We start from the raw sequence: 22,569 nt of genomic DNA on the forward strand, positions 1-22,569 counted from the left end.
GGAGGTGGGTAGACAATCTCAACCTAGTATAAAAAAGCATTGCTTCCAGCAGGCAGGGATCTCTGAAAGCTGAGTAGGCATTCGCAGGCAGAAGAAGTTCAATGGATCCAGGCCAGGAAGGAAGGGCATTTATTCCAGATGTGGGGGGGGGGGTTCTGCAATGGCAGAGACTCCTGGGGTGTACCAAGCAGCCCCGCCTGTGGGAGGAGGGCTTGGTAGAGTCCAGGGAAAGATGCGTGGGCGAGAGGAGGGCTTTGGCGGGAAGAGGAGTCGGGGTGGGGTGGGGGGCGCCCCGTGGGGGTGGGCCACAGGGTCCAGGGCACCCCGAGTTGCGGTGGAGGCAGGGCCTCGCCGCCACGGATGCCACTGCGGCTGGCTCCGGGGAGAATTAGCTATTTTAGCAACTTGGAGAGGGCGGAGGCAGGGAGCGCCCAGCCTCCAGTTAGCACAGGCAGCTCTCGAGCCGCGCGGGAAGAGCGCCTGGGCTGCGGGCGCCTGGGGAGGCTGCGGGTCAGGCCCGGGTCCCGGCGGCCGGGCCCGGACACCCCGCGGGCGAGCGAGGATGCTGGCTGTGTCGCTCAAGTGGCGGCTGGGCGTGGTGAGGCGGCGGCCCAAAGGTACCGAGCGGGGACCGTGCGCGCAGGGCGCCTTGGCGGCTGGACCTCGGGGCACCGGGCACTCGGGGGGCGGCCCGCGGCGGGTGGGGGATGGCAGGCGCAGGCTGGGGGCGCTCAGGGACTTCTTGGGCCGCCGCCTGCGATCTGTTCCTTCCCCGCCCAACATCACACTCCGCTCAGCCGCGCCGCTGTCCCTGGCGGCGCTTTTTTGGGTTTCTCTGCTGCGCTTCTCTTTGATTCTGGGTCTCCTCTCTCCAGATCTCTGCCTACCTCTCGCTTCTCTCCGCCCCAGTTTTCTCATTGCGTTCTCCATCTCTTTGTCTGGGTCTTTCTGTCTCTCCGTGTCTTTCTGTCTCTCTGTCTCTTTTTATCAATCTCTTACTGTCTCTTTGTCTGGCTCTCCAAGTCGCAAGTCTCTTTGTGTCTCTCTTTGTCCCTCTTTCCTTCTCTCTCTTCTCCTTGGTTCTCTCTGCCCTAACCTCACTTTCTGTTTCTCCCTGTATCTCTCTCCCATACTGTGTCTGTTTTCTGTCTCCCTCTTGTCTGTCCTTCTCCAGTCACTGTTATGTCTCTCTTGAACTCTCTCTGTCTTTCTGTCTTGGTCCCTCCCTCTCTACGTCATAGAGACTCACAGTCTCCTTTACCCTGCCCCCCGCCCCCCATGTGGCATGTCCCTCATGGGCCTGCAGGGGAGATGTGTGAGTTGGGGGAGGGGGTCCGCGATGAGGGGCAGGGTGTGGGGAGTAGGGGCTGCGGCCCAAGGGTAGTCTTGCCTCTGGGCAAGACGGTGGCTTGGTTCTTTCCTGGGGTGTGCCACACACCCCATCCCAGGGCTCTGTTTAAAGTCCCTTGGTGCCCTTGTCCCAACCCCAGGGTCTCACCTTGGGAGAAAACAAGACCTGAGGACTGGCTGCTGTAGTTGGAGGCTGGAGAGCTCCAGGAGGGAGCTCAGGGTGTGGGTGGGAATGGAGGCATGGGGGAATTGTCTGGAGATGAGCCCCCTAGGTTGTGATCCTAGGCTTCACGCGTGGCCTTTCTGGGCTGCCATTTCTCTATCTATAGTATGATGTGGGGGGAGAGAGGTGGGGGAAGGGAGAGGGGAGGTGGTGGATTCACTTTCAGGCATGAGAACTAAAAATAATCTTACTATTAATATTAGCATTAATTCAGCACCAAATTAATGTGTAACAGGCAATGCATTAACTCATTAATTCCTCACAATGCCCCTGCAAAGTCGGTCTTAACCTTATCTTGTTTGTGCCAAGGGGGAAAATGAAGCACAGAGAGGTTAAGGAACTTGCCCAAGGCCACACAGCTGATTAAAGGAGGTGCTCCCAAGCCAGCTCTGATAACAGCTGTGAATGTTTTCTAGACTCTGAGAGGCCTACAGCAGGAAGGGCTGCCCCAGGAAGAGTCAAGGGGTGGCAGGGTCTGTGGGGGCAGCAGAGGGCTCTAGGCCCCTGGGCAGCTGGTTTTTGACATCCTAGAGGCTCCTGGAAGTCCTTTGCACAGGTTCAGAGCAGCTGGTGCTGGAGAGCATCAGGAACAGAGTTGCCCTTGGGGTTTTCCAGGGGCTCCTATGCTGGGGCCACCCCCAAGGGAAAGGCCCCCATCCCCTATCAAGGCTGGTGTCCTCCTGTTTAGGTGCACAGATGCTGGGAACCCTGTGCTATCCTCTCAAGCTGGAAGGATAGAAGGGACCCATCCTGGGGCTGCCCCAGATTCAAGCTTCCCTGGGATTTGGAAAACAGCCAACGAGATGCTGCAGTTCTGCCCCTTAGAGATGCTGGAATTGCTTGTATTGTCCCAGGCAGACCTGATTTCAAAGCCTAACCCTGGCTCTGTCTCTCCGCGTGGCCTTCAACAACCACTCAGAACTTCAGTTTCATCATCGGTAAAATGGACATAAGAAAAGCCACTCTCCCAAGGTAGCAGTGGAATTTAGGAAAGATTGGGGCAGGACCTGGCACACAGCAGACTCCTGATAATTTAGAATTCCATTTTGTCATTAGCAGCCCAGCTTCTTACCTCCTCTTTGCCTCCCCCTCCACCCCCACCCATTCCCCAGGGCAGTCATGTCTGGGGAGCAGCCAAGCCCCTAACAGGAAGTAAGCTGAGAAAAAAGAGAACTCGCCATGGTTGAAGGTATACTGTGTGCATGGGTGTGCCAGGCTCCTGCCTGCCCCCTCATGACTTCTTTTCTGGGGGCTCTAAATGTGTTACATGGAACTTGTTTTGCCCATAAAGTGAGCCTACAAATATGAAAATACGAAGGCTCAATAGAGAAGAATTCAATAATTTTTTGGGGGGTGGTGGTGTTCTGTCTTCTTTTCCAAGATATGTGTTTTTTTAATGTCTGGGAACACATCTCCCCACTTCCAGTCCATATTTTTTTTTCTTAAATTTTTTATTTTGAAATGATTTCAAACTTATAGGACAATTGCAAAAATAATGCAAAACCCATACAGAGAACTCCCACCTACCCCTTTCCAGATATCCAGATCCACATTTGCTCCATCATTTATCTATCATCCATCCATCCATCCATCATCTGTCTTTCTATTTTCTGAACATTTGAGAATAGGTTGTATACATCATGTTCCTTGAACATATTACATGACTTCCAAATACATTTCCAAAGAAAAGGGCAGCCCTTATTTTTTTCAATGGGCCTTCCAGTTTCCCATCTTTTCTGAGTGAGACATCCCCTCCGCACACACACAAGTTCTCTACCCTGCAATTGCTTAAGGGGGGCTTAATCAAAGCCAGGAGCTGCAGTCCCAGCTCAGGCCTGCACCAGAGAAATGCACTCATTCCCATGTGCGATCTCACTTTCAGCCATGGGTGCACTTAGGGCTCAGAACTGGTGGGGGGCGAAGGGTTTGTAGATGATGTCAAGGCTTTGGTGGGAGTGGGGAATGGCAGTGGGCAACCCGGCACCTACCCCAAAGAAGTGAGAGGCAAGGGAACTCTGCTTCAGCAGAAGTGTCTGGAGCACCTGCTATGTATCTGCAGAGATGGGTGAGCCCCTCTGCCAGGCTGGCCGTACACCCTCCCACCCGAGGAATTAGGTCAGTCCCAAAAATGACCCATGTGGTCTGGGAAAACAGAGGCTTGGAGCGGGAATGGGCAGCAGGAGCAGGTCTGAAACCACAGCTGGCCCGACTCTAACAGCCATGTGCCAGACTGAGGATGCAGACATAACCCAGGCCAAGGTGCAGCCTCAGGTTTTACCCCCATAGCTTGGAAATAGTGACAGCACCTTCCACAGAGGACATCACTGTGGTTTCCCACGGGGCTGTGCTTGGGCTTCTGCTGTACAGAACTCCATTGCAGGGGGCACAAAATGATGACATGTCATTCCAAGAGGGAGGGATTTAATTTGATGGCTATCGATGGGAGGGAGGCAGGATTGTGCAGTGGTTAAGAGTGAGGGCCTTGGGGCCGGAATGCCAGGTGCAAGGCTTTACAGCCTTGGCAAGGACTTTTACGTCTCTGGGCCTCTGTTTCCCTATCTGTAAAATTCCTCGTTGGGCGGCTGTGAGAACAATGGAGGTCCTATTTTTAAATTGAGTAGGAAGAGGCCTGGCCTGGATGTAAGGATGTGGCCTTATCATTATAAGAAAAAGCAAAATTGCTGCATCCAAGGTGTGATGTCAAAAAAGGAGGCTCAGTTTAAAAAAAGAAAAGTGAGTCAATGTAAAGAAAACTATTGAGGAAATTAAAGTTGATGTGTGGCATGTAATTATGGCCAAGATTGTGGCTCGTTTCTTGAATGACTGAAGCTGGTGAAACCCAGAGGTTCTGGGTACAAAGATGAATGCAACATGCTGGGTGCATAGTAGGTGCTCATGGAAACTTCTGGTAGGTTAAAGGAATGGCCTCCTGCAGGACCCATACTGCTGGGGGGTGCATCCATTTAAGGCAGTTGTACCTGGGACCCTCTTCTTCTCCCTTCTTTCCCTGTCTGCTCCTTCATTCTCATAATCCTTGAGGCCATGGATGTTTCCAGACTGGCAATGCTGGAGCACAGTGGGGCAAACAGGAGGGCGGAGGAAATGAGCTTAGGTAAGTACTGGCCAGGGGCAGAAACTAGGAGTCAACTGGAGTGGGGAGAGTGGACATATTGGAGTGATGGGCAGTTTTAGGGGTGGTGAGGTTGTTAAAGACGAGACTCCCTCTGGCTGGCTGCGTGGGGGCTGCCTGGACACAGGGGAGGGGCTGCACCCCATCCTCTCTGAGCATGTCCAGGGTGCACATCTGTTGAATTCCTCCCTGCCTCCCTCCTTCTCCTCCTTGATGAGGCTCTCCTCTGTCTCTCACTCGCCTCCATATCCTTCCCCTGGCAGTTCTCACATGGTGCAGCAGCTTTTCAGATCTGACTCCCAAAGTGGAAACAAGCCCCTCGCTTCAGTGCCTGCTCAGGGACCCCGTCCTCCTCAAAGCCCGTGGGCACCAGAACTGCAGACCTGGCTCTTCTCTCTTTACTCAGGAGCCAGGGATAAACTCTTGCCCCTGGAACCTTTCCTGGAATTGCAGAATCCCCTCACACTGGGGTGAACCTCTGAACCTGTTCTTTGTTCCCTGAGCATTCCTTGAGCACTTACTGTATGCCAGGCACCGTGCTAAGTACGTCACATGCCCTCTCTCATCCTCGCGACGGCTCCGTGTGGCATGAAACTAAGTTGGCCCATTTTGCAGCTGAGGAATTGGAGACTCAGAAAGGAAGCAACTTTCCAAGGGCGAGTCTGAGCCCACCAAAGCCCAAATGTATAATCACAAAGGCGTTTCTGAGTAGTCAATCTCCCACCCCCTGTCAGGAGCGGGGACCCTCTGTTGCATTCTCAGCATGAGGTTTTCTGGTCTCTCCCAGGGGTCTCTGCTCTCTCTTTCTCTCTCCTTTTCTCTCTCTCTCTCTGCTCCTCTTGCACCAGGAGAGCCCTGCAGAGACAGGATCTCTCCCTCCTTCCCACCTGGCTGCCACCTCTGCCCACGCCCCATCTTTCTGCATCCCTCTTGCAGAGCAGAACTCAGGGTGGAGCTAGGATCTGGGGGAAGCCTGAGCAGGACAGAGCAGGTGGAACAAGTCCAAGTCTAGCCACCCCCCCTCCCCCCAATTCTGGGCAGAGACTTTGTGTGAACGTCTGAGAGCACGCTCGCCTTGCTCCCGTGTCCAGAGCCTGTTCCGATCTTGTCAGCTAACGTCCCAGCGCTGTCTCCGTTTGTCGGCTGCATGTGCAATCCAGCGGGACCATCTGCCAGTCTTAATTGCCTGGATAATCGCGAGGCCTCTGGCCCCATCTTCTCCCCCTGGGGAGATGGCCTGATGGAGCGGAAAGAACAACCATCAGACAGCCAGGAGACCTGAGGCCCCACCCTGACTGCCAGTGGGCCCTTGAGCAAGCCCCTGTGCTCCCCCAGGCCTCAGTTTCCCCTCTGTGCCCTCCATCCCCACCCTGCTCTCCTGTGGCCTGAAATCTCCGCGCTGCCTTCCCCCATCCGCCCACTCACTCCCCTTGGTCCAACCTTGTCTTTCCAGCCCCCGCATTGCTGCCTTGACCGAGGTGACAGTGACGGTGACTCATAAGAGGATGTGGTGGGCTGGTGGGTGGACGTGGCTAGGGGTAGGGTGGAGGGAACATGCCCAGAACATGTAACAGCCACACAGCTGGGGTGGCCTGGGACCTGGTGGGGTGACTGTGCCGCTTGCTGGCTTCCAGTGCCCTGTTTGCAGCATGCATCTGTTGAGGAAGGTTTGCTGGAAGTTTGGAAAGAGCTGGCAGTCATTTGGAGCCCAAGCTGGGGGGCCAAGGTGAGGGGATCCCAGGCTGGTGAGTCCAGAGCTGAAGCAGCCCCCAGAGACCTCCACTCAGCCCACTAATGCACCACCTAAATTTTACACATGGGGAGATTGAGGCCAGCTTTCTTCTAGGTCATGCAGCCTGTCAGAAGTGAAACCAGAACTCGAACCCAGATCTCCCCTCTAAGGTCCCACCGGTGTTACTACTGGGGAAGGGCTGGTGCTGGTATTGGGGGTGGCTGCTGATGGGACAGGAGTGGGCAGACTAGAATATTCCTCACTTATATAAATCGTCAGTTTAGTGTCGGGTACATCGGAGGGTAGATGGGCAAGGATGCAGGTGGAATGCACAGTAAATTGGCAGACAGTGGGACTGAGGGGGGCCAAGGGCTTTGGGGACCCAGATGAGGCACCAACAAGCTGGAGAGGGGAGGGAGGATCAGGGAAAGCTCCCTGGGGGAAGGGGAGAGTGGAGCAAAAAAACTGATTCATTTGTAGGATTTAGCCAGGCAGACAAGGAAGGGATTAGGGAGAGAGCATTCCCGGGGGATGCAAAGGCCTGGAAATGGGAAAGCAAGGAGAAGTGAGGCTGGAGAGGAGCCTAGGGCCAGTTTTGGACATCATTTGGCAATCTCGTGATGATTCTCCCTAAACAGTGCTGAGCGGGCCATTCAACACGGGGTGCCTCAGCTGTCAGCCAGGGCACACTGGCCCAGAAATCTCAGGGTCAAGCCTTGTTCTCATAGAAGCAGTCTCTGCCAGGGTCCACTCCTAAACCCTTCAGGGTTTTTTGCACCCCCTCCTCCGTTAGTGAGGGACCCTCTGCCCGGATCTCACAGGTATATCTCAGCTTGCTGCATGGGGGTCCCATGTGGTTCTTTCCAAATTATCATGTTGCCTGAAGTTCCCCTTATTAGTCCACAGCTCCGGGTTTCTTAATCAATATTTAAGCCCACCAGGTAGGGACAAAATAAGATGAGGCTGTCACACATCCACACAGCCCTTTTGAGAAGGTATATATATTGAACTGTGATTAAGGCTTTGAAGCCAAAGAGACCTGAGTTTCTCAGCTCCTTGCCCTCTGAGCTCCATTCCCTCGTCTATAAGATGGAGGTGTTATTCCAACCTCACGGAAACTGAAGTAAAGGCCACTGGAGTTAAGGTGCAAGCAGGGACCAGGCAAAGCTTAGTCAGGATTGCTGTTATTAGAAGTTCATGCTTCTGCTTCCTTTCTGAGCCTCAGTTTCCCCGCTTGTACAAAGAGATGCTAGGCCTAGATATTTTGTCCATTATGGAGATGCCACATCTGGCGGTGCCTCAGAACCACGGGGTGGATGGCTGCCCACCCTCCCTGGCCTCACACCAAGGAAGAGCCCTTCTGGACGGGAGGGGAACCACCGAGTCTCCACTGAAGCTACGTCTACCTCTTTTGCCAACGTTTGGAGGACACGATGCAGAACTAGACACGGCCTCTGAGACTATGCAGGGTGATCCTGGGCAGGGGGTCTAGAGGGGAGAGTCACAGGGAGGCAGACTTCAGCTCAGAATAAGGGAGCGAATCTCACCCCTTACAACTAACTGTTCAGCAATAGGGTGGGCTGCTCAGGAGGTGGTGAGCTCCCCGTTGGTGGGGGTGTGCAAGCAAGGACCAGACAGCAGAAAGGAGTCCTGTATCTGAATGAATTTTAGAGGAGATGAATTATTGATTTCTTTCCATTGTAGCAATTCAGAAATTATGTATATTCATTCATTCATTTCTCATTCATTCATTCATTCATTCAGCAAACATGTATTGAGCAATTATTTGTGCAAGGTCCTGCCTGGGCAAGGAGTTTAAATCAGCAACCCAGACAGTTGAGGATCCTCCACTTAACGCAGGGATGGAAAGAAGAGGTGAACAAATACATTATTGGAAAGTCTGGGGAAAGGGCAAAGGGGGACACACCTGGTGTGATCAGGGTGGGCTTCTTAGTGGAAGCGGCATTTAGACCATTCTCTAAGGAGTAAGAGGGGAAGGTGTGTTCCGGGCAGAAGGAGTAGACTGTGCAAAGGACCTGAGGAGGGAAAACTTTGGTGCCTTTTAGGAACTGGGCGAAGAGAGGCTCTGTGACCACAGACCTGGTACTGACAACCCCGAGCCTTGCCACCTCTTAGCTGGGCTGCCTTGGCCAAATTCCTTTCCCTCTCTAGGCCTCAGTTTCCCCTCTGTTAAATGGGATCAACAATGCCCATTTCTCAGGGCACTGGAAACATTCTACGTTGGGCAACCAGGAGATGCTTAATAAATGCCGGCCCCTTCCCTTTCTCTGGGGTATTTGCATTTGCACAGAGGATAATGCTTGAAGAGTGAATGGGGACTCCAGATACAATGAGAGCCTTCCCTGAGTCAGGTCTCTGCTGCTCCACACAGCGGTTGTCAGCCCAGGGTAATGGGCTGTGGCTGTCCCCTCCCAAAGTCCCATCAGTTATTCTCCCTGCCGTGCTTATCCGGCCACTAGGGGGCGTCGCTACAACTGAACCCCAGCATGCAGAGCTCCGGCTGCGTCTCCCTCCAAGCCCCGTCTCCCTCCAAGCCCCATCCTCTCATCCTCCTTAGATGTGATCCACAGGGGCTGGAATGCCACCATGCGATGGATTTCTCTCCCGCAGTGTGACTCTGTGTCTGCTGGACCCAGCCCCAACGTACCTGTCCAGCCCACCTGCTCTTTCTGGGTCCTTTGACCCTCGCTATGTCAGTTTGCTTGCCTTTTCCTACACGTACTAAATACCTTCCCATCTTCCACCCTTTGCCCACCCTGTCCCTCTGCCTGAAATGCCCTCCCTGCCTCATCTTTTTTTTTTTTTTAATTAAATTCTGCTGTATTGAGATATAGTCACATATCATGCAATCATCCATGGTGTACCATCAACTGTTCACAGCACCATCATATAGTTGTGCATTCATCACCCCAATCTATTACTGAACATTTTCCTTACACTAGAATCAGAATAAGAATAAAAAATAAAAGTAAAAAAGAATACCCAAATCATTCCCCTCAACCCTATTTTTCATTTAGTTATTCTAATACAATAAAACCTAAAAAGTGTTATCTATTTAGTGCATAAGAATGTCCACCACAGTGACCTCTCGGCTTCATTTGAAATCTCTCAGCCACTGAAACTTTATTTTGTTTCATTTTGCATCTCCCTTTTGGTCAAGAAGATGTTCTCAATCCCATGATGTCAGGTCCAGTCTCATCCCTGGGAGTCATATCCTGCGTTGTCAGGAAGATTTACACCCCTGGGAGTCAGGTCCCACATAGTGGGGAGGGCAGTGAAATCACCTGCCGAGTTCCTGCCTCATCTTGGAGTGTTTAGTTCCTTTGTCCCTTATGGTAGATGCCGCCTCCTGCAGGCAGCTTTCCCTGACTCCTCCTCTGAGCCCTCCTTGGACTCCTAGCACATCTTCTTTGTGTAGAGTCCCTTTCGCAAGAGACATTGATATGCTGATGTGTGTACAGTTCTCAGCCCTCTGTGAGCAGCAGCCAAACCTCGCACCGGTAGTCTCTCTGTATGCTGCAGCATTTGACTTTCTGAGGTTGGGACAGCTAGCCCACTTATTTTCATGTCTTGCTCTTTCTGTTTGGAAGGCAGTGGGAGGGTAGGTGGGCGGAGGTGGTGGGACCCGAGTTGGGAGGCGGAGGGCCCTGGATGTCTGTGCTGAGATGCCTCACCCCACCCAGGGATTCCTGGCACCCAGTAGAGTCTGTTTCCTAAAACTTAATGTTGACCTTGTCCCTCTCTCCCTCCAAACTCTTCCGTGGCTCCCCAGCATCCTCAGGAGAGAGTTCCAATTTGTTAACATACCATTCAAGGCATCTGTTTTTTTTTTAAACTCAGTTTTATTGATATATATTCACATATCATACAGTCATCCGTGGTGTACAATCAGCTGTTCACAGTACCATCATATAGTTGTGCATTCATCACCCCAATCTATTTTTTGAACATTTTCCTTGTACCAGAAAAAGTAAAAATAAGTATAAAAAATAAAAGTAGAAAAGAACACCCAAGGCATCTATTTTTAAAAAATTTATTTTTAACCCCAGGCTCCCGAGGGTTCAGCTAAATTCCTCAGTACATAGCACACATTGCCCTGGGACCAGCCCAGAGCCCGTTCTGCCTCTATTTTTATGATTTTTTCTCCTTCATGCCTTGTCCTCACTCCCAGTTACCACCCTGTAAACTTTTACTCAGTGAAATAGGTCTTTACACATGCATGTGCTTTATGTGTGTTTTTAATTTATAGAAGTGATTCTCTGGGGTAGATCTCATTCTCTGTTCCTCTCTCCCTCTCTCCCTCCCTCCCTTCCATTCTTCCTTCTCTCCTTCTCTCCCTCCCTTTCTCTCTTTCTTTGTTTTCCATCTGGACACTGTGTTCTCTAAATTCGGTCCACATGGCTGTGCTGTACCATACCCCATGGGGTGTGGACGTCACATGTCCCCTGCCCCATCCCCTGGGGTCGAGACCCAGATCACTTTCACTGATAACATTCTCGTCCACGTCTCCTTAGGGATTTGTGGGGGAATTACTCTTTAACAACTACCAGTAGTGAGGGTGCTCGGTCAAGAATGAACAGACACATAATTTCTCCAAACACCGCCAGATGCCTCCAGCATGCCTGCCTCAGTTTACCTTCCCACTGGCAATGCCCGTGATTTTCCGTCCTCCGCATCCTCCCCAGCTCTTGGTGTTATCTGCATTTCTAATTCTTGCTGTTATGTCAAGAGTCAAGTTGGAGCTCACTGTTTCCGTTTTCACCCTTCTGGTTCTGAGTGAGTGGGATAGCTCTGTTTGGACTTGGGGCCATTTGCCTTCCCCATCTTTTGCCTTGCCTGTTCCTAGTCAGTGCCCGTTTTAGGGGAAGATTTTCTGTCTTTTTCTTCTTATTTTGCATTAAGGTGCATCTTGACTCCCTGTGTCTTAGTTTGCCAGGGCTGCTATGACAAATACCACACAGTGGATTGGTTTAGACAACAGGGACTTATTGTCTCATGATTTTGAAAGCTTCAAGCCTAAAATCAAGGTGTCTGCAAGGCCATGCTTTCTCACTGGGGCCAGTGGCATCTTCCATCTCATGGCCATCTCCCTCTCCTCTCTGGCTTCTGGCTTCTTCTGGCTTCTACTGACTTCTGACTGCATCCAAATTCCCTTTTTATAAGGCCTGTACAGAATTAAGACTCACCCTGGTCCAATTTGGCCACACGTTAACTAATAATGATATCTTCCTAGGTTCTTTTTACAAATGGGTTCACAACCACAGGGACATGGATTACGACGTGAAACATGCCTTTTGTGGGGGACATGATTCAATCCCCAACACCATGTTTTCTGACTTCCCCCACCGGGAGATTCCCCCAGACACTGCTGGCTATCAGAGCCTGAGGGGCTTTGATGTTCATCTTTTGACAGAAGGGGAAACTGAGGCTCAGCTCAGGAACGGAGTGGCCTGAGGCGCAGAGGAAGTTGGATTCCAGGTTTCTTGCTTCCGAGGTGCCTGATCTGCTTCCTCCCCTCTGTTCTCCCTGTGCCATCCTGACTTTGCAGCCCATTCCCCCCCACTCTGAAACAGAAGTCAGATCACACCACAGTCTGGCTTAAAAGCTGCCGGTGACACCTTATGCACTAGGGACAGACTCCTGCCTCCTCTCCCTGACCCCCACTGAGCTTGTCTCTGAGCCTCAGCTGTGTCCCCTCCTGGCTGGTCCCCAGATGCCCCAAGCCTGGTCCATCTCTCTGTCTGGAATGTGTTTCCTCCTGTCTTTTCCTCTTTCTTATCCTTCATCTCAGCTTAAATGTCACTTCCTCTGAGAAGCCCTCCCTGATCACCCTGCCTTGTATAATCAGTCCCAACATTCTGACGGTCTCCATCATAGCCCACAGCACCATCTATGATTAGATTTATGCTTTCTTGTTTGATCTCTGCTTCTCCAATAGACTGGCAGCTCCAGGAGAGTAGGATCTATGTCTGTTATGTTCACTGCTGACACCGCTGGCCCAGCTGAATTTCCCTCAGGTAGTAGGTGCTTAATAAAATACTCTTTGAGAGAATGAGGGATGGGGCAGGGCCGTGATCATGCTAACCATCTCTGTGTACCCTGCCCTCTGCAGTTTTTGAAGTGTTTTGCTCATTCACTGAGCTTCTCAACAAAACTCTGTGAAGACAATTTCATCATCCACATTTTAGAGGAGGAACTGGAGGCTCAGAGAGGACCCCTGCACGGTTGTGCCCCCATGTCATCTCTTCCAGGAGGGAAGCCATTGTAGGTGTCAAGGGAAGCATGGAAGCTGAGGGGTGGTGGTGTGGGCTCAAGAGGGACCTCTAAGGAGCTGCTCCCAGGCCAGGGCCAACGGGGCGCTGTGTGTGTGTGTGTGTGTGTGTGTGTGTGTGTATGGAGGGGATGGCGGTGAGGGGCTGGGTGTGGGGAGTTGAAGTTCTTGGCCGAAGGGTGGTCTTGGCTCTGGGCAAGACAATGTCTCCACTGTGTTCGGGTGTGTGCCAAATCCCATCCCTTGACCCTGTTTAAAGCCCCTGGTGCCCTTTCCCAACCTCGGGGTCTCACCCTTGGGAGGAAACTGAGACTGGAGCATCGGCAGCTGCCGATGCAGGGCAGCCCCCTGGCTGGAGTGGAGGCCATAGCCAAACAGATCTCACCAAAAGGGGGTCACCAACTCCCCTCACCTGTGGCTGGTGGGATCACAGACCGGCCTCAGTTTCCTCATCTGTAAAACCCCCACGTCACCCCTTTGTGGAAAAGTTTAACAACAAAACGCAGGGTCTGAGGAGGACAGGAAGGAAACGACTGGCCTTGCCTGGCCCCGGGGTGGAGGTGAAGAGAGAGGAAGAAAGAAGCAACAAACAGCCCCCAGCAATAAAGGGTTTATCTCTTGTCCTCGAATTGCCATCTCTGCTCCTTTCTCGCCCAGACTTCATTTCCGGCTGTCAGTCAGGCTCCCTGGCTGGCTGGCTCAGGACGTGACTTGCCCTGTGCATGTGATGTGCTCAGCCCTGGGGCTTGAGAGGAGGGACTGGTGGGGACTGCAGACGGAGGCCCCGTCTGGGTCCCGTTTTCCCCTTTGAACAGCGTGGGGTTGGTTCTCAATTGCTGAGCTTATTGCCTCCTGGGTGGGGGGCGGGGATATTGGGTTACCTCGAGGAGTCAGCCACCACTGGCATTTAGGCCACCACTGGCCGGGGATGCTAGGAGTCCTGCAATATGATGGATGGCTCTGCACCCCAGAGAATTGTCCCAACGACAGTGCTGGCGTGTCACGCAAAGAGATGTGGCGACAGGCCCTCCAGACCTGGCCTCGTGTGTGGGGGGATGAATTAGCATGTGCTGGGGTAGCCCTTCCAAGTTCTCTACTCGTCGCTTCTTGTGGTTGGGGAAACGGAGGCTCAGAGAGAAGTGACTTGCCCAGAGTCACAGAGCTCATGAGTGGTGGAGCTGGGCTGTGAACCTGGGCATGTCTGAGTCCTGGGTCTGTGTGCTCAGCTACCAGAAAGTTCTGCCTTCCTGGCCCATTTTGTGGCATCGGTGTTTGACTCTTGGCGGGGAAGGTGGGTGGACTAACACTTTCTGATTCATTAATCCATGGTCTGCCCCATCCTAGGGCTGGGTCCTTTCATTGTTCCCATCCTACAGCCAAGGAAGCTGGAGGTCCAGAAAGATTTGGGCACATATCTTTAAATAACTGGGCTGGGATCCCTCCTCCATCTGTCTGTCTCCTGGCCCAACTGTCCACAAAAAACCTCTTGCACAGCCCAAACTTTGGTATGAGCTCAGAAGGTGTAGCCAGGGGATGTAGGGAGTGTCACAGCCTCCCCTGAGGATGGAGGGGCTCCCCCTCCAGTTTGTGGGCTCCTCATCATCCCCAGGTGGCCTAATTCCCCTCACATGCCATCCACGCTGTCACTGGGAGCCTCTGGCAGCCCTGGGTGCCTGGCAGGCCTGGTTTCCAGCCACTATGCACACCCAACCATCTGTCCCCCTTACCCTCTGCTTCCTTGTGGTTGGCAGCATTGTACGAGAGGGGTCATCTTTGGAGCTGGGCCCAGCAGCAGCTTTGCCTGCTTTCAACTAGCTCTCAGAAGCAGCCCTCACTGCTCTCTCCCAGGCCACCTCCCAGGTGGAAATCTTCCTCCCTCCTCCTCTCAGCTGTCTCTCCATGACTGAAGTCCTTGCAAAGCCTTCTTGCCCCCTCACTCTACAACCCTTCTTGGCTCCCTATTGCCTGCAGGATAAAAGCCAAACTCCTAAATACAGCGTTTCTCAAACTTTATTTAGACACATCGCCTGGGGACCCTGTGAGAATGCTGATTCTGATCCAGGAGGGCAGGGTGGGGCCTGAGATTCTGCATTTCTGACAAGCACCACGTGCTGCTGGTCCTTGGACTCCACTTGGAGGAGTGAGTCTATAGTAGAGCCTTTGTGATCTGGCTCCCTCCATATTTCCTCCCTAGTCTCCTTCTTCCTTGTCATGTGGGATTTCTTCTATGGACTCTCACACCATCTTTTTCCTTTTTTGACAAATTCCTTCCCATCCTTCAAAGTCAGGCTCAAAAACACCTTCTCAGTGGATCCTCCAGACAGCAAACTACTCCCTAATCTGCACTTCCTGCCCTCTTTATTTACCCATTTATCATAGCCCTGAAACACTGAGAGGCCTCAGAGCCGCACCAGTAAGAAGTGAGGCTTACCAGCTGAGTGAACTTGAGCGAGTTACTTAACCTCTCTGTGCCGTGTTATTTATTTATACCCTTCCTTGTTCCAAAATGCACCAACAGCTGCTTCCAAACATACACTTGGATAAAATCAAAGAAGAAGGAGCTCAACAGGGTATTGGGGACAGAGGACAAAGGGAAAGCACTGTTTCCCATCTGGTCTCCTCATTTCTGGGTCCCCCATGCCTGGCACATCCAGCACCCGGAGAAACGCTGGAGGGAAGCTCTTCTGTACTCTGTTATGTGACCTTTCCAGGAGTTTCTTGTGCACAAAAGTAAATTCCAAAAGAGCAGCGAGAGAGCAGAAACGTGGCAAGGTTTCCACTCGCCAATCTTAATCGCTCATTGAAGTGCGTTCGTCTGCTGAGCAAATATTTTCTTAACAGAAGGGATAGAGATAATTCCAAAGGCCCACACATCTTGCATCCCCTCCTCTGGAAGGGGCTGTAAATGTGGGAAAAAGAAAAGGGGCCATGGGACGAGGAAATGTTAGGAACTATTTGGGATACTTCCCACGCTGAGAAGGGCTGCAGCTGGGAGTGGGCTTGTGCCCAAAGTCCCAAAGTGTCCCCCTGGTGCCCTGGCAATGGTTAGAGTCTTTATTAAGCCTCTCCCTGGATAGCTTGCACTGCCTTCCCTACCTGGCCCGATTCATCCAGCAAATGCCCACCCCTTTAGGCCCTCCCTCTTTGACCCGACGCTCACCATCCTTTCCATAATGGTGACATTGACATCCTTATGTTGACATCTCTCTTTGACCTTTGGCCTCACCGCTGGCCCACGTGAACCTTGCCTGCCTTCTGGGCCTGGTGTCAGAGAGGAAGGTAACCTTGGGAAGTGGGCGACAGGGGAGGAACTTGAGCCTCAAATAGAGGGATACAAGTGCCCAGACCCTGGATTCAGGACAGGGATTATTCTGAAGGTGTTGGGCTGAATTCCATGGTGGGTACTGAGTGCTCGCGAGGGAACCCAGAAGCAGCCCATGGGTTTCCACCCACTGGACAACACTCTCCTGTCTGCTCCAGGACACAGAAAACACAGCTGAGCCCAGCTGGTTCCCGTGAGGCTAAGAACTCCATGGGAGTTGGGACTTGGTCTTATTTTCTGTTGCCTTCAGCTGGATGCACAGTGGTTATACAGGTGGTTCCCACCCTTCCATGCCCCCAAGTCACTATCACGCCACCCAGCATCTATATAGCATCTGGTGCTCCGCTGGAGCCAACACATGTTGCTAGGCTGGAGATCAGGAGCATCTGGATCCAGCAGCCTCCACTTCCCATGGACAGCTGGAGGAGGGGCCCTGGGTGTCCATCTGGGTGGGCTGGATTTGTCCTGAACTGGCATGGAGGAATCCTAGGAGTGTGCAGGGCTGAGGTCCAGCTGGTGCAGGGAGGGGCAGCCCACCAGCTGTGGCAGGAGCCTGTGACCAGCTGCCCCTGTCTATCATGCCCAGAAGCGGGCAAAGCCTCTGCCCCAGCTCACTCAGTCTCTATAAAATGCTGGTGGAAGCTCCATGTGGCAGTCCACTGGGTCTTATCTTCACCAACCCCCACTTTATGGAAAAGAAAATTGGGGCTCAGGAGGAGGTGGTTGGAAGGGCCCCCAGGGGGGTTCCGAGTGCAGAGGTTTCTAAACTTGGGGTCTGCCGAGATGTCCTGGCATCTTTCACACAGTCAGAGAGGCTTTGCTTTGATCAGTTTTTTACCTCCTGGGATTCTGTGCAAGATTCTGATGGAATCTGCCACTTTAAAAGAATAAAGTTTAGAAAGCACATCTCCCCTTTTCCAGATGGAGAAACCAAGACCCAGAGATGGCAATCACTTGCCAAATTCCCAGGGCAAGTTAGGAGCAGAACTGGACCCGGCACCCAGGTCCCCTGCATCCCCCAGGGCTCTGTTTGCCGGGGGGTGGGGCCTTTGGGGGGAGAACCCAGGCATGCCATCTTCAAAGGTTCTCTGCCCAGACTTGGGGTGGGGTGGGGTTGAGGGGTGTTGGACCCCGTCCTGGAGCCAGCCGCGATGACAGCTGTGTTCCCTTTAAACGGAGGAGCCGCTCGCAGCAGTGGGTGGACTCCGTTCCCAGCCAGTGGGAGCTGTGAGCTGCCCTCCTGCAGCCCCTCCCTGGGGAGGGCCAGGGAGGGAGCCGGGTGGGCAGCAGGAGAGACGGTTAGCGGACATGCTGTGTGGGCTCAGCTGGGAGACCCCTGGAGAGGCGGGTGAGTAATGGGGGACCTGCAAGCAGAGTGACGGGGCAGCTGCCCCAAGAGAGGGGACAGGCATGGCTGAGAATGGGACTACCAGGGCTTGGGGAGAAGGCAGTGGGCTGGGGAAACTGGCTGGGCTGCCTGGCTGTCCCGTAGTGGAGAGAGCAGATAGGTCTTGCAAGTTCAGCTTTTGCAAAAGCAAAAGCATTTGCCCCAGCTCAGGATCGGCTAAAAGCTGCGTGGTGGGAGCGAGCAACCTGTTCTAGATGTGTGCAAGTGGAAGCTGACTGTGAGGGCAGTGCAGAGGCTGGACATCCTGGATAGGAGGCTGGACCTTAGCGAGCAGGAGGCAGAAGCCCCTGGCCCGGGGATCAAGGCACAGATGCCCACATTCCTGGGTGGACTGAAGCTGGGATTCCCTGGGAGGGGGCTCTGGGGCAGAATGGCTGCTCTATATGTCATTGACATCTGCACTCCCTCTTGCTGCACCAGCCTTGCTTTTGCTTCCCCGGACAGGGAACTTGTCAGGAGCAGGTGACCACGTGCCCCTGGGGCCGCCCTGTGTGGATCTTTCCAGGTGCCACACTCTTGACAACAGCTCCTCACAGCAGCCCCTGGGGTAGGATGATGGTCCCATTGGATAGATGGGGAAACTGAGGCCCAGAGAGAGGGAAGTCGGCTTGCCCAAGCCTCACAGCTACGATGCAGTGGCCAGGCCAGGATTCCAATCCAGTGAAGTTTGGCTCCCATTTCCACACCCATGGAAAGGGATAGGGACGGGGCTGCACCTCCAGTCCAGCCTTGGGCCCCCAGATCATGGTAATATTAATTATCATAATACCTGATGGGTGTTGAGATCTGCCTCTGTGCCAGGCGCTGTTCTGAGCTCTTTCTGAGCATTGTTTCATTGAATCCTGACAACAATATGAATTGGATTCTGTTCTCCCCATTTTACAGTTGGGGAAACTGAGGCACAGAGATGTTAAGCAACTTGTTCAATTTTCAGGGTTCAAGTCGAAGTGGTAAAGCTAAGATTTGAACCCAGGCGGTCTGTCTCCTCTCCTCCTCACCCTTGGCAAATGCGCTGCAAATGAAGGTGCTGAGTAGTTTTGTTCTCTTGACCCAGGCATTTGAGGTGCGAGTCCCAGGTGAATGGGGTCACTTGTCTTGCAGAGGTCAGAACCACAAGGGCAGTGGACCTCTGCCCCTGCCCCCCACTCCTTGCTGCCATTGGAAGGAGCTTGCTAAAATGCACATCTGATCACAGCTCCTTATCCTGGCATTCAAGAGCCTTCCTAACCCCTCTGGCTTTTTCTGTCTCTGATGACTTACTTGACCTTCACCCTCACCACTGTGGCTTCTTCCCTAGTCTTGCCCCCAGGTCACAGGACCTCAGGATCACACCTGCCTCAGATGGAGTCAGTGCTGAAGGCTTTTTTTTTTTTTTTTAAGTAGAAAAGTCAGATATGAGCATCAGATACAGCGGGATCCAGGTGCTCAAAAATCTCATTAGTTCTCTTAGTCTCTTCATCGCTCACTCTGCTTCTCTTTAGGTTAGCTTCATTTCGAGGAAGACTCCCTCCTTCCCTTGAGGTGCCCTCAGGGGCCCCCCATCACCTCAGAGCTTAGAGTCAACCAGCTCAACCCCCTCTAAGGAGAGAGTCTCTGTTTCCCCATGATTCTAGCAGCAGCCCTGGAGGCTGGCTCTCATTGGCTTAGCTTGGATCACATGACTGTCCCTGAACCAATCACTGGTCTCTGAGTGGCCAGGCCTGGTCACGTGGTCTCCCCTGGAGCAAGGAGCAAGGGCAGCTTACCCTGCCCTCCACACCATGCAGAGAAGAGAACTGAGGCTCCGAGTTGTCAGACAACTCACAGTGCTCCCCAGTACAAGAGCTAGGATTCAACTTGGGGTCTGCGTGACTCGCAGCCCAGTGCTCTTTCTGTCCATGTGATGAGTCCTTTTCAGGCCCTACACCCTGGCTGTGTCCACTCTCGGGTGCCTTGTTCACCCCCACTAGCCCCAGAGCCCCTTGCAGAAAGGGACAGTGATTGGCCGGGGCTGGGGCGCACAGTAGGCCCAAACACAGATTTTGGTGGGAAACCCCTCTCCAATGTTCACATCCTGCAGTGAGGATTGGGAAGCCTCCTTTGACTCCCCAACCACAAAGACACCTCAGTTCCTGGGCCTGCTGGGGCTTGAGCAAAGTCTTGCAGAACAGCTGGGGCTGAGAAGGCTCAGGCAGGGTGGGGGTTGGGGCCCCCAGCCACGGCTTGGGCTGCCCACTCTTGCTCCATGCAGCAGGGACTGTGGTTGTGGGGGAAATCCTGGGCCCAACACCATGGAGATCACACACCTGGGCTTAGCAGCCAGGACCTGTAAGGAGCAACTCATTACACCACTTTGATCCTCTTTCTCCTAATATATAAATGAAAATTGAATTGAAAAAACTGTTTACTGAGCATCTACTGTATTCAAGGCAATGTTCTCCCTTGTTGGAGAGAGGCAATGTTCTCCATGAGCAAGACAGACAAAACCCAACTCTCCTGGGCAGAGGCAGAGAGTAGATAAATAAGCTAAAAAATGAGCTTTGTTGTATGGTGTTGAGGGCTATGAAGAAAAAATGGAGCAGGGAAGGAAGGCAACAGGAGGTGCAGGAAGTGGTTGTAAGTCTAAACAGGCTGAATGGGGAACGTTTCTGCAAGTTCTTGAAAGAGGGGGAGGGATGGGGTGGGGGTGTGTGTGTGTCAGTGGATATCAAGGCAGAATGAACAGCCAGTGCAAAGGCCCTGAGGCAGGACTGTGCCCGGTGTGGGGCCACGAGGAGACCTGTGCGGCTGGGGTAGCGGGCACTAAGGGGAGAGCATCCTATGAGGCCGGGGAGGCTCTGGGTGGACAGGTAAGGCCTTGCCCATTGTGGGGATGACTTATGCTTTTACTTTCAGTGGGACAAATTGAGTCTTTTTGCAACTCCAGGCAGCCACCAGTGGGAAATGAAATCATTTTGTGCACTCCTCGTTGGTTTCAAAGAATGGGGATGGAGGTGGGCAGAGCGGGGTTCACAGATCCAGAATGCAGAAGGCCTGGCCCTGACTGGAGCCTGCGCCCCCATCCCACACGTGTCAGAGCTGTCATCACCTCACAGAGGAGGGCATCAGCTGGAGTGTTGCTTCAGGACTCTGCAGGGCAGACTTGGCTTCCATGACTGGATTGGGAAGGGCCCGATCACACCCTCTTTCTGTCCTGCTCACAGCTCTGGGCCGTGGTCTGCTCAGTCTGTGGATGTCTGAGCCCTAACATGGGACATCCTGGAGTGCCAGCACTGCCTTCTTTGGTGCCCTGGTGCATGTCTTTTGGGGTCCATTGTCCTCCTGTTCAGAATCAAAGTGCAGAGCCTGGGATTAGGTCAGGGTTTGCTGGTGTGTGTGTGTGTGTGTGTGTGTGTGTGTGTGTGTGTGTGTGTGTGTGTGTGTGTGTGTGTGTGTGTGATTAGAGAGACCCAAGTTCCAGTCCTCCCTCTGCAACTTACCAGCTGAGTGACCCTGGGCTAGTCAATTCACCCCTCTGGGCCTCGGTTTCCTCATCTGTGAGATAGAGATATTCAGTGAACCCCCCTCCTATTGCTTTTGGGAGAATTAAATGAGTTAATGCCTGCAAAGTGCTTAGAACACAGGGTCAGAGCCCAAAACAGTTGCAATTGTTTTAATGTTCTTTTTCTTTTGCAATCCTTGGTGGTGAATGAATCAGCCTGCTAATTTTATAATCCATTGATACATTTCTCGTTTCCCTTTAAAAGTTCCTTGAAAAGACTCAGGATTGCTCTGTTGCTGAGCTGCTCTTTCCATGTTTTTCTGCCCATGGGGAGAGGCTGGATTCTGGGGAGACTTGTCAGGTGTGGAGATTAGGGGGCTATAATTAGGAAAGCAGCCTATAACCTGCTAGGGGAAGAGTGTTTTTGGCAATTGGAACAGCCAGTGCAAAGGATCTGGGGTGAGACTGTGCCTGTCACGTAGGGCAGGTGGGAGACCACGGTGGCTAGAGTGGGCTTTGGTGCATTTTATCTGGTTTTCTGCCCTATTCCAGCTGCAATGGCCAGAGGAGCTTTGCTCTGTGAGAAGAGCCCAAAGGGGCAGGAGCTGCCACCTGGAGTCCCCCCAGGACTGTCATGGATTGGGGAGGAATAGAGAGGTGGAACCCAGAGGGCAGAACCAGACCCCTAGGATACTCCTGGGCTTGAATCCTGGGTCTGACACTGATGAGCTGTGAGACCCTGGGCAGTTCCCTTAATCTCACTGTGCCTCTGTTTCCTGATCTGTAAAATGGGAAGAATGATCATATTCACATCAGAAAACTGTGAGAATAAAAATGACCTAATGCTTATAAAGTACTTAGCACAGTACCCAGCACTTAATCAATAGGAGTTATTATCATTATTAATCTAGAAAACCTTTCTAATGAGGTGAGTAACAGGGGGAAGGAAGAGAACTACCATGTTTCCTGGCTTCCATGTACCATAATCTCAATGATTCTAACTACCAAGACATGAGGTACACACTAGCACCCCCATTTAGCAGAAGGGAAACCTGAGACTCAGAGAAGTGACTTGGACCAGATCCTTTAGGCAGTTAGCAGATTTAGAATCAGAATCCAAAGTTGGCTATAAAAACAGTGCCTTTACAGGTAGTGAGCTGCCTGTCTGTGGGGGCATTCAAGCTGGGATTAGGTGACTACTTGGTAGAAATGCTGTAGCGCTAAGTGGCTCCTCCCCCCTGAGAGCTGTCAATGGCCTGGCCACAGTGTACAGTTGTGAAGGTTACAAGCCAAGGGGGATAGTGGAGGCTACAAATACAGCCATCCAGAGAGACCGCCATCTCCTCATTGGCCCCAAGATGCTGCGTGGACCACCCTGCCCCTGTTGGTGGCTTACCGTCATTGCCATCCTTTCCTCTTGGTCCCAAGGCTGGCCTTTGGGAGTTTGCTTTCTCCGGGGACCCCCAGAACCAGGCGTCTGTCATGGCAGAGTTGACAGCCCCAACCCACCCCATGCCCTGTTGCCGCCATCCCACTTAGGCGGGACCATGGCAAATGCAGCCTGGCAAGGGGCTGACTTCCTTTCCCCTTTGTCAAAGCGCAATAGCTCCCTGGGGCCCCTGGGGAGAACGAAATAATGAAGGCAAATTAGC

The 22,569-nt window shown here is 52.7% G+C and overlaps 1 protein-coding gene across 1 annotated transcript in view; it reads left to right on the top strand.

Annotated features, from left to right (window-relative positions):
• The first annotated feature begins 497 nt into the window (after nucleotides 1-497).
• GRIP2 (glutamate receptor interacting protein 2) overlaps nucleotides 498-22,569 on the top strand; it is a 58,903-nt gene continuing 36,831 nt past the window's right edge. Inside the window, exon 1 of the mRNA XM_037829618.1 lies at nucleotides 498-617. Within this exon, the coding sequence (XP_037685546.1) occupies nucleotides 563-617 (55 nt within the window). The 5' untranslated portion in view covers nucleotides 498-562. The remainder of the gene's footprint in view (nucleotides 618-22,569) is intronic.

Source organism: Choloepus didactylus, chromosome 1 (assembly GCF_015220235.1).
Source record: "Choloepus didactylus isolate mChoDid1 chromosome 1, mChoDid1.pri, whole genome shotgun sequence".
Classification (NCBI taxonomy): domain Eukaryota; kingdom Metazoa; phylum Chordata; class Mammalia; order Pilosa; family Megalonychidae; genus Choloepus; species Choloepus didactylus.